At 44.3% G+C, this 19,008-nt stretch overlaps 1 protein-coding gene across 1 annotated transcript; it reads right to left on the bottom strand.

Annotated features, from left to right (window-relative positions):
• Positions 1-1,145: 1,145 nt before the first annotated feature.
• On the bottom strand, positions 1,146-14,728 carry T265_14142 (hypothetical protein; the record flags this gene model as incomplete). The annotated part of the gene is made up of 10 exons (XM_009172211.1): positions 1,146-1,432; positions 3,361-3,510; positions 11,121-11,389; positions 11,428-11,490; positions 11,534-11,657; positions 11,702-11,770; positions 11,805-11,861; positions 11,905-12,011; positions 14,558-14,629; positions 14,671-14,728. 10 exons carry the CDS (start codon positions 14,720-14,722, stop codon positions 1,346-1,348), a joined length of 1,050 nt encoding a protein of 349 aa, XP_009170475.1.
• Between the last annotated feature and the right edge of the window lie 4,280 nt (positions 14,729-19,008).

Here is a 19,008-nt window from a genome sequence, read left to right on the forward strand (position 1 = left end):
CGGCGCATAGCTGCTATGCCACCGGAAGGAAACACGACGGCTGAGATACTACCAGGAGCGGTTGATATGCCGGCGTTGAGTTCGAACCATGGACCTTCCTGTCAGTAAGTAGGTACCTCAATCGCTGAACCATATCGAGCTCCCGCTGCAATAAAGTTTTCGGTTTGTACTATTGCCTGGGCACTTTGAGCCATGGGATTGCGAATTAATTGAAGCATTCAAATATATGTGTAGATATGCCCCCGTTTGAGACATTCCAATAAGCTGTTAACGATATCCCGTTTCAATTTTGCAGAGGATGGCTAAATTCCGGTTATGAAAACCTACCAGCATAATATGCCACAATTTGTGAATGGCTACTTGATCCGATCAGATACCAGAATAAAGCACATAGAAGGAAACCTGACTTGTTTAGTTAACTCGGGGGTGTAATGTACAAAAGTATCCAGGCTCATGATACGGGCGCATATAGGAACATTTCTGTTCTTGCTGGAGAAGACGATTGTATGTGGACTGCACTGAACTTGAGCGAAATAATTCCGGAGATTTGCGAAAATACCGGAGCGGCATACAGTGTAAGTAAAAACAGAGGATAATTCTGGGTGAATTGCAACTGCAAGACTACTTACATGCTTCTACAAGAAGTTGGTGACATTCAGAATTTTATGATGCCTTTGAAAATAACGGCTATCACTCCAAAATAGGGCAGCTGTTCTTAACGAAAGCGGGACGCGAAAACGCGGAGCAACTCGGTCTGAGAAGATCACATTAAACATCTGTTAAACCTGATTTGGTAAGTCCCAAGAGCATAATATAAAAGTGCAGTCCCTGTGAAGTGACGAGTAAGCAGCAAGTAATCAATGAGGGAGCTAAGTGACCTACACCCGCTATTGGTTAGGATACTCGTGGACACGTACACACACGTAGTTGACAACCAATCTGTATTTTTTGGCGAGTAGTGTACATTACATTACATCGCTCATCGTTAACAGCAGCTAGTCTGAACTCGTTAACTGACGGACAGAAAATAAACAACGTTTAATGGCGTTTCACAAAAGACCGACTGATCGTTCAAACTTCCCACGTGTTGTTTTGGATAACAAAACCTGACAAGAGGCAACTGAACAGAAAGTAATGTTATGCCGAGCTTAAACGGCACTGCCGAATTCTTCTCTACTGGCTATGACTGACACCTCGGGAATTCTGTGCACTCCCACCGCAGGAAAGAGAAAGAGATGTCACGACGATACGTATACATGTTAAACAATAACTGAAAGGCGTGAGGTGAAGTCTTCGAAATATAAAGCAGCACAAAAGAAAAAGTAACAGAGAAAAAATCATGAGTTCATGAAGAGATGTCGCTCGTCGGTAGATTACTTTGGAGCAATTCCAACTCTTCGTCTGTGGTCTTCTTCATGTTCAAAAGTTCTTCCTAGAGGATTAATGCACTTGTATGAGTGACAGCGCCACCACCATCAAACAGTTACGTCGAAAACTGAAGCAATTTTTATGAGATATATATGAGCGTATGGTAGACAGAATTAACATGCAATCGAACACACACCGCATAGCTCGAAATTTGGCCAGTGAGGACTTGTCTCACTCTCTGCTTCCAGTGTATTTGAACCAAATAAATCACTTGAAGAGGAACCGCTTACGCTTATCCGGTGACCGAAAACAGGTTGAGTAAACAACAGTTTGGCCAGTGGCACTTGTTTTCGTTGTAACTGAGACCTATTACAATAGATTGGGTCCATTCTTTAGGTGCCAAATTCGACAAGGTGCTCTTCGCAACCAATAGCGATTGAGAACGAAACTTACGGCGGTTTTCAGAAGAAATCAAGCCCTTCCTCGGCAGAATATTTTCCAATCTTATCCCTGTACGTTCCGAAATATCATACATAGGTTTTAAATTTGGAGACGAGGTAGGAGCATTTGGTAGGAGCACGCCACTGAGAGGGTCACTGATTGATTAAACGGGCAGAACCGTGGTCGTTTGACGTAGATGTTAAACACTATCACCAATTACACAAATAGAAAGTGCTGAGATGAATGCTAAGAATACCAAAAACAAGGCTGTAGGCCATATGTGAATTAATGACCCCGCTAGTGAGTAGCATTTGCTTCTGTGGGGATATGTGAACTCAACTGTGCAATTTAGCTAACATATGACAATGGAGCTAACAAAGGGGTAACCCTGGTTTCATAATTAGTATCATCGAAGCATGACAACACCGATGCCTCGCTGTCCTAAGGGCAGCCTAATTTTTAGTTACGTTGGCTTATTTCATGTTTTCGCTTATCTGAAGCACCAATGCCTGCAATACAATATCTGGCAGTCTCGCCAGTTGCTTGGTAACACATCGAAAACTGGTTGTAGGGCAACTTACTTAATGGAGATGTAGTACCGAAGGCTTATGGGTATTCCCCCTTGACCCGGGTCAAATCCACCAGTAAACGACGCAATGTACTTTAACAAATATTACCAAGCAGAAGAAACAGTGCCCTAGCTACTTAACTCCATCCAGTTGCTCTTAGTCTCCTGATGGTTCTTCAGTCACACGCCAGATGCGAAACAAAATGTTTGTCGTAACTTACCCTCTAGGAAGAGGAACAATAGCAAATGATCCTTAAAGATTCGAAAATATCAAGATGGACAGTATACTAAAATTAACAACGATTTCAGCAGATGAGTAGTAGTGAAAGACAGCCCAGGGGCTGAGGACCTAGGGATGCAACTTTCTACATGACAGATATCTATTCGGGATAATCGGGAACCACCGACTTTTTTCGACCGCGGATCCTATCCAAGATTGGAAAGATTGATGAACATGGCTTAAACGTTTCATAGTGCGATTGTCTATATTTTACTTTGCATCCTACTGGTTCCGTTTCTGGCCGGCACAAAAACTTGAACTGGAAAGTAAAACTGGACAGCGTGACGAGTATCCGCATAGGTTAGAGCAACTGAATGACACGCTTTGGCATACTTCATGTACCTCAAATTAGCGGTGCACAATGTCTGCCTAAATGAAGGTACACTGGGCGCGACCAGGTAGAGGTTCAGAACTTGCCATACCTATGCGATTACTCTATAGGTATGCCAGTGGTTCATGTGTGGTTCACGTTTACGTGCGGTACAGTAACCACCGTATGGATAAGTGAATCCATCACGACTCTCTCGGGATTAAGTAATACTGAAATGCCGATTAAAACAGCAGAGATTTTCACAAAATTGAAGCATCCGATCTCGGAAACAACTCGGGCTAATCCGGACCAAGCAATGGCAACTAGCAAGGTCACCGATTTGGCCTCGGTTTGGAAGTCGCAGCAAATACCCGAAATACACTTTCAACGTACCTCCCAACCAAGGAGTTCTGCTAATTTCAACACCGAAGAGTCTGTGTCCCCCCGAACGAATACGTCACGTGTATTGTCAGAACGCCCCCAGCGCAACGGATGACGACGGAAACCGGCTACCATAAACCGCATGATGAAGGATATGAAGCCCTGGAGATAGAGAAAATCAATTGATTTCCGTCAAAAACAAAGCTAAATGATGTGACTAGCAAAAAATCAGGATACACAGGACAAGAGTTAGAAACATTTCAGCCAGCCTGGAAACTCGTTTTAATGTTACTTATACCTTGAAGCGCCTGTAGACTGCTATTTTGCTGTCGGTACCCAACATCTAGGTTACCCTCCTAAGAATCCCCAGACCACATGCATAACCGTTTCTTCAGCTGGAGAGGAACCGCTTCAGCGAGGCTCAGCACACGGGACCTCAAGCGCTTCGACTCATAACACAGTGAACGGGTCAAACCGCTGAATCTATGGATGAGAGTGACGATCCTCCAAAGTTCAATTCACAGTAACGATATATCAAGATAGATCAATGCAGACTGTCATTCTATTAACACCACATCCGTCGAGTGTAGGAGTACAGCAAAAGACCAACACGATAATTAACTGGAATGCTTGATAACTTTTAAGACTGCCACCAGCAACATGGAAGTGAACTTGGGAGTAAACATGCTCCAATCAAGAGTATTAGCTGTGTTGCCTACCATCGTTATCGAAACATGTAACCAGTGAGAGCTTATAGGTCCTTCGCTGCCATCCAGGCATGTGTAATAAGAGAAGCCTAGTGCTAAGTTCTGGAAAACAGCCGAGATGCCGACCCTGCCAACATACAGCTAAACAACCTGGGTATAAACTGGGTGCATGAACATCACTCACACTGGTTACCAGGCGAATCCGTCAGTATACCTAAGTAGACTTGGTTCAACTCTCTCATGACGGTAGTATCAACCTTAAGCGGTCCGTATACCGCCAGTGACTTTGACATACTTTCATCGACCTATTTTGGTGTTTCCATGGGTTACTTGGAGTAGTTAACACACGTCAGACATGCGATTAACAAGACAATAATGAGTCGCCATAATGGCCATCGCGTAGTGGCATCAATCGTATCGCTTATTACACATATATTAGGGCGAGTAGCCAAAAACAGACTACTGCTGACCCTTCCTTTATTTCTTCGTATATTTATTATTAAAATCTGACAGATCAGTCCACCGCTAATTACCGTTAGCTGCGATATTTACGTTTAACTCCACTACCACGACGACAGACAATTCGAAATCATTTTCCAAACCGTATAAAGTCCCCCTAGAGATTGATCTGAAGAAGTGTGAGTCCCGCGAGAGCGGCTCTTGTGTTTCTGCTGTGGGAAATTGATTTTGAGAAATTTTGCTCGCCCAAGGGGAAGGGTTCACTCTTGGAGGGGAGCTACTTTACAGTGCGTTTAAAATGCGCATAGGATTGAAAATGGTTCATGCTTTGTATAGGATTTCTCGTAACCACTTTGTCGCGTTGTACTGAAAGCTAAGGTGCAAAAACCCTGATTCTACTGGTGGTCGAATTCAGAGTTCCATCATTCGTGACCTGTGCATGCGGTGGTGGTGAAATACGGATTGTGCACCGAGCCTCGTATTCAAATGGAATTTCAAGTTAGTTATCAACAGGCTCAAACCAGGTTAACAAGCACGGTACAACGCGAGATGGTAAACGAGCGCTGAAAAAAGTGAGATTCCGTATGCATGCAGCGCACGGGCGACAAACTGAGATGTTTCGATGCTAACGCTCAAACGCTTTCTTAAAATTCCCTATGGAGAAACATCATCTGATGAATTGAGTCCCCGAGACAGTATTTCATGTGTTCAAACAAGTCTCACGGAGAGAGGCACTTCACTGACGACAATAGAATTTGCTATAGAGGAGAATGTTAATAGCTCAGGTAGCGTAAATGGTCGTTGGTTCGTTCACTGAGCTGAGCAATTCGACCGCAAACGTTCCATCACCAATCGAGGTGATATCATCAGCCAGTCGATAGGGAGCGTAGCGATGGGTCGGTGGTAGAGACCACGACTGCGGAGAAAGTAGTTACAGATACTCAACGCTCATCAAAAGCAACGATGCAGCATTTGTGGCAGACTTATAAAATACATGTATTACGGTAGGTTGTAAGTTTCTTTATCAAAACACCACATGAGCGTAGATCTCCAAACAATCGCTGTACAGGAGAAAAATGCAATAACACTGTCTACAGTGAAACTCCAAAAAGTCCGGAACGCCTGCAACTTAATGGAACATGCTCAGCTCAGGGTCACGAGTGCTATAAGTCCAAAGTGCTCGAATGGGAGGTGAATCTAAATAATGGCAGAAAAGAGAGCGTAATAAGCAATTAGGCACTTAACGTCACCTGAAACTCCTTCGTCGAACAAATATCTAAAGAGACACTACAGTCCATGTTGAGAAAACGAAGTCGACATGATGGAAATAAAGCCCATATAATGAGTTCCAAGAAGGGCAAAGTTGGCATTGGACTGCCGGAGAGTGTTCAGCAACCCCATGAGTAGTAAGTTGGGCCAAGAAAATGAGTCAATTCAAGAGGGGCTCCATGCACCCATGAGTTTTGAATATTTGTATACAAAACAAAGTGTAAACGAAAATAGGAAAGGCACATAATCAAACCTGGAAAATGTCTGCAAAGTTAACTTTCCAAAGGAATATAAACCTATTGTCAGCTATCTAGTTAACAACAGTACCAATGCCTGATGATTCTGTGGCATTGGTTCACATGCTGGTTAACTTTCTAAAGGAATATAAACCCACATTGTCACCTATCTGGTTAACAACAGTACCAATGCTTGGTGATCCTAAGGTATTGATTCAAATGTTGTGCCATGGAGGGAAACTGGGTGCTTGTGAACTGACTACCTTCCAAAAGGAATCGATAGTATCTAACCATTTTATGCTAGTTGATCTGTTCGCTTGGCATCGGTCTTCAAACGTTTTGTCCCCAGTCGAGGAGACATCGTCAATGCCCCGTTGAGTGGGTCTCAATTACGCACTCAACTGCAGACTGATGACGTTTCTTCGACTGGGGACGAAACGCTTGCAAACCAATTGCCACGCTCGGCTATAGTGTGATCAGTCAACAGTAAACACACTCAACCTACCTATATTACGGCAAACTGAGCATTTTACGAACATGGTAATGCCAGTCAAATAGACTGTGTATGGTGAGTACCGTGATGCGTAGGAGTGCATTCCCGTTACTCTCACTTGAACTGTCCGCTCTTTGTCCTGACGTGAGTGTTCTCGTTAGTCCACACTAGAGCTAGGAACCAATGGACTCGAGTTCCCGTCGCCTATTCTTGCTGGTGCTACGATTTGAATCCCGGGAATCCAACAAACGAAGCGAGCGTGCTAGGACATGTTATCATGCTGCATGCACCTAAATTATCATATCCAACTATGTGAGTTTATTCACGTTTGAACGGTGAGAATTTCGGATCGCTTAACTGATACAACCAGTACAGTCACTGGTTCGTCGTTTTGGTCATCCGGCAAACCAATTACACTGCTCATGAGTTAACAGAAGAGTTAGATTCCTGAAAATAGTCTCAGAATACCCAAAACCTACTGAGGCACTCAAACCCTGCCGAAATCACAGTCGGGAGGCCGTCAAGCATCCAGGCTGGAAAATTCAGCTTTCGAACGAAAGCTCAAGCAGCCAGTCAATTCTGCAATGACCGACGATGATGGGTGTTCACCCAAAGCCGATCAAACAGTCTAGATCAAGATCAAAAGTGCGTTTTGAGTAACATGAGGTCCTTTGTGACCTTTGCACTCACTTGTTCGCAATGAAGCTGTTGTGTTCATTGTTGGCAAGTTTTTTCCGACACCAAGGCAATGGAGCGGAGAGAGCAGTCAGTTAAGACAGCACACGAGTGGAAACATTCGCCTAGTAAGAGATGACAATGCAGGTGAGTCCATCCTGCGTTGTAGGAGTAGTGACAACACGCGTGCCAACGCGACTAAAGATACGTGTGAACACCAAAGAAATCAGAACTCCGGTCCAGTACTTTCCAGATTAGGTATGAACAAACCAGAATGGTCGCAGCACAGCAGGAAATGGGAGAAAATGATGCGAATACAAATATGAAACTAGGCTTATAACATAGCCACTTGAAGAAGTACTCAAGTTAAGGATTTGGATCGTGCTGGTCACCGGTGGGTGTATTCGTGATTTCGCTTGTTTACTATTGTGGTAAAATCAATTCTGAATTGAGTAATAGCTCCAGATGATTTAGACCACCTCTTTTTATTGGCTCAGACGTCCGACTGTTGAGCTCTTGCGTACTGTAGTCTGAAAAATCCCACCAAAAATACGGTTTCACATCTGAGAGACCAGTTAGAGGCCGACAAAAGCTTATCTCTTCTAAGAGCTGATCCGTTCTAAAGGCTCCCGGTGGACAATATTGGGGTCATACGACTTCCAAAATGGTGAGCTGAAGCAGTTTATTTGGTGAAATCCTTTCCTGAAAAGTTCACACGGCCAGTCCTTTGAAGCGATCTAGGGGGCGATATGCGAATATTTAGGACAACAATCGAGAGCCATCTCTAATTAAGGTTACAGTCCTTGGTAGGCGTTTTCTTTACAGAGGGTGGCTGCGTGGTAAGAGCATCGTCCACTAGAAACTTGTGGTAAGAAACCTATTTGAAATATCGGAAGTTAAAAGAATTTCCAGGCTTATACAGTAAAAAGGTGTTTCTAGAATGATCAAACGTGCCACTGCAGTCTCCGGATAAAACAGTGCGCACGGTGGCGTTAGGTCTGGTCAAGTTCCTGTTGAGTGATCACCTTCTCACTAAACTGACTACTTTTGAAAAAAACTATTATTGGTTGGTCCCTTCAAGTTTCTGTAAACTTTTCCACCCCCGGGTGAAACCACTTTTGGTCCGCGCCTTCATGTAGTTTTTGCACAGAGTGACAGCGTTGTCATACGGATGAGAAGTGCATTTTGAAGCTTCCAATGGTAATGTGGTTAGTTGGGTACGTGTATGAAACCAGAACATAGGATTCAACAGCCTTATCCTTGCTGAGGGAAGTTCGCGTATGGAAGACCTATGGTGGTCCTTGTTTGGGGCTGTGATCGCTGAAAAAAAATAGTTCAGCCGTAACACCCTTTCGGTGTCAAAATGCCGTCACCTGAAGGAAGCACGAGGGCTGGGATACTACAAGGTTGCCCAAGCCTAGACGGGGGACGTACAGATGCAAATGTCGGGTTCGAAACACAGAGCTTCTGGCCAGTAAATTCGCGCTCCAACCACTTGAGTTATCCCGTCCCCCATCGTTGCAAAGGCATCAACTCGAAGGCGAATCTCTATGAAAGTGGTCTCATTTGGTCGTATACACAAAACGTATACAAAAACGAAGTAGTCACAGATACCGAGCAGAAAACAAAGCCATCGAGCTACACTGTCGTAGGGGAGAGGTTAAAACTTCCGACGGGAAGTAGACGCAGGAGATCAAGGCATTTCAACAATGTGGAAACAGTCAAGTTGAATGTACAGTATGAAGTCTATGAGAAAGCATGGATGACGAAGGGTTCGTGCAAGAAATGGCTGTTGGCTGTATAAAAAACTGACCCACTAGAGGGGAAGACTGCTAGTGACGCTGGAACACTCTGTCACATATTCATTTGTTCAGCTCGACAATGTGAGGTTGACATTTTTGCCCCAAAACATTGCCCACCAGACGAAAGGATTATCCAGGTAGACAGCTGCTGTCACACTTTCCTGGTTATCCGAAAACCGCACTAACTCAAAATCTATCTAGGTAGGTATGAGAACTGTTACTAGGACTTTGCTTCATTGAGTTTAGTTAATGGATGTCAGTATCCGGATCCGGTATAGTTCTGGCAAAGTGATTAGGCTAGACAGCATTACCACTGGGATGAACACGCATTCCAAGACCACAGTTTTGGGACCACTTCTGAGGCCTAACGCTTATTGATTCTGGAATCAATGATGAATTTTTAGTCAAATTTTACGTGTCTTGGTGGATGGCCAGTCAAATTCCGAAAAATTCTCGAAATGCTAAAATGAGGGACATGATGAAGGAGACGAACTAGCTGCAATAGTAAATGGTACCACATTTCTGTATTTCGGAAACTCGAAGTACGGCCAAACTGGGGCATGTTTCCAGACGCGAAAAATGCCAAGAAATAGCAGATATTATGAAAACCGAGGCACAGCAGAAGCACACTGTTTTGCACGTTTTTTTCTGATAGATGTTCCTACCCTAGGTATCTGGATGATTGCAGTACACAAGCGAACCTTCCTACAAGCGCAATATATTATTTAAGCTAGTAAGAACAACAGTTCTGGAGAATGAATTCAATCGGTACAATACAAGACGCAGTAAAATGAAACAAAGTACTGGGTCGGTTCCATTGTTTATATCGGACTACAACGTAACGTGACCCATAGTTCCAGAGTAACTCCCAAGTCTTTCTATAGACGTAGCACAGACCTGGATCGATCAGTCAATGCCGGTTCAAGGAATTTCAATATGTGGGTGGCTACCTCGTGTTGTAGTCTGGAAAGAATAGTTCAAATCCATACCCTACCCAACTAGATATCTGGTAAGCAATGATCTGGCTTCCGAACCCCTCCAAGTCTGAGTCAGCCAACAGTGTACAAAGTAGTGCACTTTTTCTCACGTTTCGGGTTTTTGGTAAGTCCAAACAAACAGATGTATCCTCGGAACTTCAGGTGGAATGATAGGGACGATGACTGCTTGATAAACCCAACATTAGAGTTTGATCAGCGGCAATGATGCAGCTCTGGTGTCCTCAACAGACAGTTGTCCTTTAGGGCATGTCTGGCGCACGACCACCTTTAAAGCACAATGGAGTTAGATAAAAGCACGTTAAATAGTTTATGGAGTCTCGTAATAAATAGTTTCTTTTGGTACGTGGTTTGTGCCTTTGTTGCTCGGTCTGAAACCGTTATCAACGAAACGGGTAGCATGGTTTTTTCCTGACATAGCAGTACTTATAAGCTCACCGACAGTCCGCTTACCACTTAGGGAATATCATCAACGAGGGGTTCAGGTGAGCAATCCAGTCTTCTCTGGAATGCAGTTCGGTCCCGCTCTGAGGAAGAAGATTTGCACCAAAGCACGTCGGTGCCGTACGGGACAAAAGCACGGAGTATTTAAGTACTGTCCAGTCCTGGTAGGCTTTCGATTAAAGCAGTGACTCAACGGTATCCTACGTAACCAAAACATCCGGTAATTATGTTTTATACTTCAAATTTGCAAGCAAAAGTGGCGTCTTAGTGAAGTATCAAAAAGTTTGAGCAAGTGTTCATCCTGTTCTCTATCCTTTGTCACAAGTAAAACATCATCCAGATATCGTTAATACGAAGTTCATTCGACACAGCACCCTTTGCAGTATATTTGCGAAGAATACAAGCGGTTACTGAGACCAACTGGCTAGGCTTTGAAGCAGTTCTCGTTCATTGAAGAGGTAGAGTTTAGTTCCACGATTTATTTTCCAAAAATTTCGGGCCATTTTTCGAACGATTTTTACTTTCCTGTTGTACTCACTTCTCGTGGAGAGGCTTACTATGTCAGGTTACCCAAGCCTACACAGGAGCAACAGAAACATCACGGGTGGATTAGAAGTAGTGATTCCTCGGGAAAAAAACTGCCCAGTGTCTTCCAAATTACGGAGAACTCTCATGATAATAAAAAAACTCACAGTTTGATCATCTTCTGAGTACTCTCGATTCAAATATAGACGAGGAACTCGAGGACCAACGCGATGTATTAGTCCGGCAAATGGTAGAACTTGCAATGAAGTACCCATGATAAGTAATAAGTCACACGCAGAAAAGTCCTGCAGAAAACCATCATAAAGGTTACAGTAATAGTAAGTGAAGTGATCTGCAGAGCAGTGAAGTAGGAAACTTACAGAAGAAAGTCGACTATAAAATTTCCGAGGTAAATTTTCACCAAAGAGAACAACGTCTACAGACGGAGTGAGTGCAACTCTTAGTGGAACGCACCTGGCTTTACCACACCATTACAATTAGCGGAACATTTCGGAACTTCCTTGCGAATAATTTGATCTGGCAAAAGTGTATGTATACAGCAAAACTGGGTACCAACTACCTCGCATGTACTCAAAAGTGTACTCCTCATGGCACTGTTGACAATGCCCCGTATGAAATGTCCCATGTGCTTCGACAAATTTGTCCTCCGAAAGGCCAGACAATCTTTCTAAATCGTCAACGTTCTTGAATTGGTTTGCATTCAAGTAGGGGAGAAAAGGTTACTTACTTGAGTGTAATGACGTCGAAGAAGAGTCTTCTCGTGTAGTAACCGAACGAAATAATGCGTCAGTGTTGGCTAGGGCATAAAAGACGAAAAGCACGATGGAAACCTTGGCATGCGGTCTATACAGGCGTCTGGCCACTTCAAAGAACGGCTTTGGATTGGTCTGAAATGTGTACGTCGGACAAGTCGGTAGATGTGACACGAACTTTAAAATAATCCAGCGAGAAAACAGCCATGGGATGTGGAAGGTTGAATTCCTCCAGGTTGTCATAAATTCCGCTGGAACTGCTGCGAAAATCTGGTATGCCCGCAGCTATGTGAAAGACATAGGGAGTATAAGTTACGACGTTATCGTCAATACTTTGATGATATTCAGAAAAGAAATTAAAAGGAGTTAGCGGAATAAATGAAGGACAGTTAAAGTGACGTCGCAAATATGGGAAGGGAAGTACCCCGGAATTTAGCTGACATTTGGCCCTTCTGATCGTACAATAGCGACGGTTAGGCCTTACGACAGAACTCCGTCATTAACCGGCGACGATGATGATGATATCCCCTCGATAAGTAGTGCGAACTACCGCTAGGATCAGCGAACAATTCAACCAACAAATGAAAACAACCTGAGCTGATAGCGTACGCTTCCACGTAAGGCATATAGAGCTAGTTGGTCCTTAGCTATCAACATAATATTAAGTGTAGGGATTCAGGACACTAAAGTTTATGGTTGCTTACAAAATCATATTCGATGTGAGCAAAAGCAGGAGGCACCAAACGCAAAAAACTGGAACGGTGAATGAATGCCCCTGAAGTTAGAATTTGTGGATATTTAAAATAAGCAAGTTCAAGACCTGAAGGCCAAGTTAGAGTAAGGAATAAAAACCCGTTCAATTATGTGATGACCGAACTACATTTCAGATTAGTATGGTACGACAAACCAAAACTACTGGCCTGGACAACCATCATTCCAAAGGTAGGGTATAAGGAACGTCGCAGTAGAGAGAGTAACATATTTAAAATATTACTGTGGAGATCCGTTAGAATTCGGTGCTAGCCGAGCCCACTGCTGCATCTGACATTTGTTAGGGTGACCTCTGTCTTTTATTCAGAAAAATGGGGCGAACACGACAGACGGGGACGTTGCAGTAAATAACAAAATAGGACCATTACGAACTTGGGCATTTCGCATCCACACACCCCACCCAGGTAGATGTACAGTTTAATTTCTGTTGACTCGAAAGTTGAGTTTATTCAGGTAACATCAACCAACCGACACCCGCTTTTATCATCCCACTCTTACACTAAAGCGCTGGAATCCGCAACCAATGTTCCGAGATACAGTCGATTTCACCAGAGAAAAATCAACAATATTTGAAAGCAAATGGTTTGATCCGAAGAGTTCTAGAGAATGGCAGGCTCCAAGTGGATTTCTCGAAATCCCCTCTAGATTCACTAGATCTAAAAGGATCTTTGTGACTAAATGGGAATGCTTTCGGTACAATCGGGCGTTGATTATGTTGAGAAATATTGGCAGCTCAGATGGACCCACCTAACTGCGCACCAACGATGTCTTTCCGAAAGAAAGGTTTTAAAAAACCAGTTGCCACGCTCAGTGAACAAGTCCCCACCACCGACAACAACAGTAACAACAAGGTACTGGAAAAACTAGCTCAAAAGAAGGCACATGGTACTGTGTTTCTCAGAGGTATCTTTGGGATATAGAGGGAAGTCTTTTGCTTTTCCAAAGACACCGAGCCCCGGTCGCGTTTGGGTGGAAATGTTTGGTGGTGAGATGTCACAGAATGTCATAGTACCGAACAAACCATTGCACACGCCCAATATCTATCGCTTTACGAAGGCGCGCAAAGACGGGACACAAGAAGAGCAAGCAAGATTCCGGCGGGCTGTGAGAACTACGTCTTCATGTTCCGTCAAGTTCAAGAGTAACAGTATCCGTATATGTCGCCTAAAATCTTGCTCTCCCCTGATTTCGATGGTGCGTTCGAGTCTGTCGATCTGTTGGTTTTGTTCGACAAACCTGTGCGACGGAATATGCCCAGAAGTTCGTGAATTTCACGCGCTGCTTCTGTTCACATGCTTATGGGCGGGTGAGCGTATGTGGAGCTCTCCAAAAAATTTTTCTATAAGTAGTGGTGTGCCACAAGTGTGTTCACTGTACTTTTGTTTAATTTTGTTATCGATGAGGTCACGAATGCATCCAGCACTGCAAGTGAAGATGGCTGGGCCATGTGTTACGCATTCCGAGTAACCGCCTGCTGAGATGAGCGCTGCTTTTTGTGCCTAATTGGGAGTGCAGGAAGCTTGGAAGTGAACAGAATTGGATATGGCAGAAGGGAATAACGGATGTTACGGAAAATTTGGGTGTCGCTTTTGCTGTTCGACATGGCGGCTAGCCGATTTCAGTGATGTTAATCCGTCAGTTCCTATCCAAATTTCCTGACTAGCCTACCTGTGGTAGGCTAAGAGCTTTCAGTCAAATAAACTGACGTGGTTTTATGACAGTGAGGCATCAGTGTTATTGCCTGGTGTTGCAGTCAGTGATGATGGTGACGATGGCATGCCCTAAACTTCGGACATAAGGAGCAGGAAATTTACTCCATTAAACTCAAAAGCTTAGCCAGTCTGGCATGTGGGAAGGTGAGATGGACCAGCGACTTTATGATGCTGCAGTGGACTATGGAAGCACTGCGAACACTGTCATCTCATCATGACGGTGGGAAAAATTATAAAATCGGAAAAATTGAGCTTACTGGTAGCTTGAAGCAACCTGTCTTCATGCCTAAAGTTCTAACTGTCCGGTTCAAATAGACAAATTAACAACACTCATCAAAAGTAACTCACCTGTAGATATGCCAGCACCAGCCAACGTGATGATGTTCTTAGCTTTCCCGCTCTTTATTATATCCACGACTCCTTGCCATAGAGGTAAACAGCACTGAATATTAGATTGTCACCTTCAAGGTCGAATGACGAGAGAGATGGAGTGTCACGACGAAACCAACTCATGTGCAAAAAAGCTGAAATTAACCACAAACGGTAGAGCCACAGGGTTTTGCTTAATCGGATAGAATGAGCCTCCGTAAAATAAAAGTTAAATCTAATACATCAAAAACTCAAATGACACCCTGCGAAAAATACAATGTGAAAAAAGTCGCATCATAAAAGGCGGATTATTTTTTCTCGGAAAACGCAACTGCACAACGCCAACACGCCAGGATAGCCACCCTTTGCTATGCGCTCTAATGACATCTGTTACCGCATTCATTTGACGGAACACATTGTTCATAAGGTTGCTGAAGACTCTTCAACAGTCCACGACCGGTTTCGCCCATTTTGAAACTCGCTGGTTAGGTGTAGTTTCCAGTAATCTTGCTCTACTAGAGCACCACATTGTGTGTAAATGGAAAATACGAATACTTGCAAGTTAAGTTAGTGGTAACGGTAGAGACACTTGTGACACTGAACTACACTCGAGTGTGCCGTGTCGCACTTTGAAAAGCCATAGATATTTATCATGTAGTCAACCTTTGCTTAGTCTGATCCGGATGTACGAGTTTCTTCAAAAATTTAACTTTAAGACGTTGCAGCTCAACATATATACCCAACTTCTGGCAAAAAAGGCTCCACTCACTTGGAGGAGGGCTTTTATATGTCGCACCTGTCAACTCTAGTCGGCTGAACATCGTCATCATCATCATCACGGACAGCATGACATCAGTGTTCAACAATGATGCTTCGCTGCCTTCGGCTGAGCACTGAATTTATATCTTTCAAATCCCTAATTTTGTCGTCTATTGAGCCCCATAGAATCTCAAAACGAGTTAACGTAAGTGAGCATTTTTCATCAATGGTTGCGTTCAGGAATTCAGCACCAGATGTTTGGCTGCTGATCTGTTCACCATTCAGCTGCAACACCCTTTTGGTGCCTACCTGCCATGCCATCCGAAGGAAGCATGAGGCCTGGGATGTTGTCGAGTTTCCCAAGCCTAGATGCATGATGCAGAGGTCGGATCACAGACCCTCCGATCAGTGAATTCGCGCTCTAATCACTGAGCCATTCCAACCCCAAGAACGGCCGACCGGGGATCGAACACTGAACACCTCAGACGGGACAGCGGCAAGCTACACGCTTCCAACTCTGTTTACCGAGACTGACTATGGGCTTGCAGACAACGGACTTGCGTGTACAGTGTTCCATCCAAAAACGTCAGCGCTGTCTATCGTCACATAAGTAAAACAAGACCGGGTTTATAAGGATGCAAGACCTGATAGCGAAGCGCCAAACGCGGAGTGACACAGAAATCCAACACTATCCTGCACGTGGAGCACACTGTTCCACATCCACCTTACACTGAAGTTTCTAATATGAGGCCGACACAATGCAGACCACGCTTCATTATATTTCATCCTAATAAGATACTTAAATTTGACCCTCGTGTGGGTCGAGAAGGGTTTCGGCCAAGCATCCATAGGGTGCATAAATTATGCAGCGCAGACCCGCTGGCTTTAGAACTGCGTTCTCCTTTTGCTTCCGGTTTGGACGGGCCCACACACTGCTTTGCGTAAAATGACGTTATTAACTACCCTGCTTGTGAGTCCACTGACCCGATGCGGTAGATAAATCTTGCAACGTGTATCAGCCTCCTAATAGTTTGAACCTCAAGTGGTAGCGTGCAAATCCTGGCGCCCAACAAAATTCTTAGCATACCTTTCATAACACTTGGTTTAATTATAAATTTGTGATGCCGTGATTCATAATGCCTCTTAGAAAAGCCCTAATCAGCCATCCTGTCGTACTACTGGCACAAGAGCCTTCAGTTAAGCACTGAATATCATAAGGTATTATGGCACTGCTCGAATCTCAGAGAAGCGTTCCCACTGATCCTGAACATAATTCGACCGGGTGAATTATCAGGCATCAAGTGAAAATGAGTGTGCACGCAAATGGAGAAGCATGGTGAACATGACAATGAAAAAGACGAGCAGTTCAGAGAATGCCCGGTGGATCCGCGCGGTCGGTCATTGAAAACTGCCTGTAAACGAAGCAGTGGGGAAGCCGAACTGGCGCGATCAACTTAATTGGTAGAGTTGTACTGAATACATCTCTACACCCAGTTAGGTGTTAGAACAACGCCATACGCACAAGAGTTCCAAAACTTTGATACTTCTGGAGTTGAAAGTTGAATTTTTCTTCGTCGACCAGTCTGATTTCCTAAACACGTCTGTTCGGCATAGAATGACCAGGAAGCTTGTCGTGGCAGTAGGTTCTTTATGTTCTATGACTCGTATCAGAGTATATGGGGGGGATTTTCACAAGGTTAGACACAAAAGCTGTTGTATAATGGTGTTAACAGTGATTCCTATCCTCCCGATCCAAGTGCAGCTTTGTGACAGGAGAGGTGATGAGACTAAGGCTAGGTCTTCAAACCTCTGGTGTTCAAACAGCCCTTGACGAAAACCCTGCCGATCTGGAACGTACAGACATCATTCTCCTCTTCGAAGAAGAGAAAGCGCAGGTGTTTATTAGTGGACTGACCAAAGTCATCCCGTCCTTTGTACCCACACAAACACTACAATCCAGGGAAGAGTACTCCAATTTGTGGAGCATTCCACGTACTTTGGAAGTTGTATTAGTTCAGACTGTCGTATGGCAAATGGGACCAATGGACGAGCCTCTAAAACTTGGGTCGTGTTCGCCAATTTGAGTCAGGTATGACATCAAAACGACATACCCCTGAATTTTAAGCGAAGTGTGTATCAGTAATGGGAAGTGGTCTCCCTCGAGCGATCGGAATAAGACGCCATGAGGCATTCGGTGGGCGTGGTCTTAGAACAATAGCACGCGTAAGCTGCCACAAACAAAATTGCAACGATGCGTCAAGAAAACGAGTGTTGCGCCGTAAAACACGGACGCCAATCGAAGAATGTGCCTAGCGCCAAGAGCTGCAGTGGTTTGATCTTATTGTGCACGCCGGATCATTGTTTACCGAAAACAGTTCTGCTTTCCGTGCCCAATTCAAGGTGACCCTTGATCCCTCTGACCTAGCCGAGGGATTGAGGACGAATACAAAACATCCGGGCAGTGCATGTGCGACTGATCCTCCAAGATGGAGTCAGCGTGACCTAATCCAGTGAATGGCTGAAGGAGACGTTGAGGTCGATGTCAGCTACGGTTTTGTCCATTCCTATCCGCATTACCAGAATGAGTGTCCGGAAGTGTAAACACTTCTGAAAGATAGTAGTAGACTAGCACTAGGTCCCTTTCCCATCTACTATTATCCCTTGCTTCGCATCAAGACTTTCAAAAAGTTGTGGTTGTAGCGCGTGGAACATTTACGATATGAAACAGGGTACTCGTTTCTTGGGTTTACTGGCATAATGCAATTAAGGACCGCACCGCTCAGTGGTGCGAACTTCATCAACTTGTGTAATCTAAGATTATCAGCAATCAAGGGTGAACCGCGTCATGCGTAACGGAAGCCGATGTGGCCGATTTTATTCTAAGGCTGTCCCAAATCATGGGACAACAGCTAGAGCAACGGCACCCCTGAGTCTGAACTGGCTACCGATGAGAAACAACTGGCAATGAGTGCGAGAACCGCCAAACGTTATTTGCGTTTGTACCCAGACTGAATATATCGAGGTCCTGTTATTCCTGTTATCATGATTATACCGCAACCACCGTGGTGGACGAGAGTACCTAGTTTTCTGATGGGGTGGCCTCCGGTGTAACAGAGCTATAACTAATCGGTGCTTGAAAGGACACGAAAAGGGACGTCCAGTACTTCGATCAGCGCAAGATATCATCCTAGTGGAAAGTCGAACAACACAGATGTTTATGTGAAACCCGTCTTGGCTAGCGACATGAGAGCTATGTTAACTCAGACGCTATCCAAAGCAGCTGCAGGATCACCCTAGGAGGGTAGCCGACAGAGCATAGACAGAGGTATCGTACAATCAGCAACTGTACTTGCGCCTGATATTTTGGCTTCAACGATTTCGCGGATAATGCATCCACTGTACGTGAAACAGTAGTACATTGGCTAATCTGCCAAATAAAATCGAGAAGCGAAACCGAAAAGCGAGGCCTGAATATCGAAGGCTCATTAATAGTCAGCAATGGCGTCCGATGCATCAGTAGCCTAATCACGGACCGATACAAACGATCAAAACTTTCTAACAAAACTCCCAAGTTGGGCATTTTCTTGTCGTTCAGCGGCTGTCGTTCACCTGAAAGACCCAAGCGAAAAAGGGGTGTGGCACTGCTCACTAAGTTATAAGCGCGGGGCAGT

Source organism: Opisthorchis viverrini (assembly GCF_000715545.1).
Source record: "Opisthorchis viverrini unplaced genomic scaffold opera_v5_149, whole genome shotgun sequence".
NCBI classification, from domain to species: Eukaryota; Metazoa; Platyhelminthes; class Trematoda; order Opisthorchiida; family Opisthorchiidae; genus Opisthorchis; species Opisthorchis viverrini.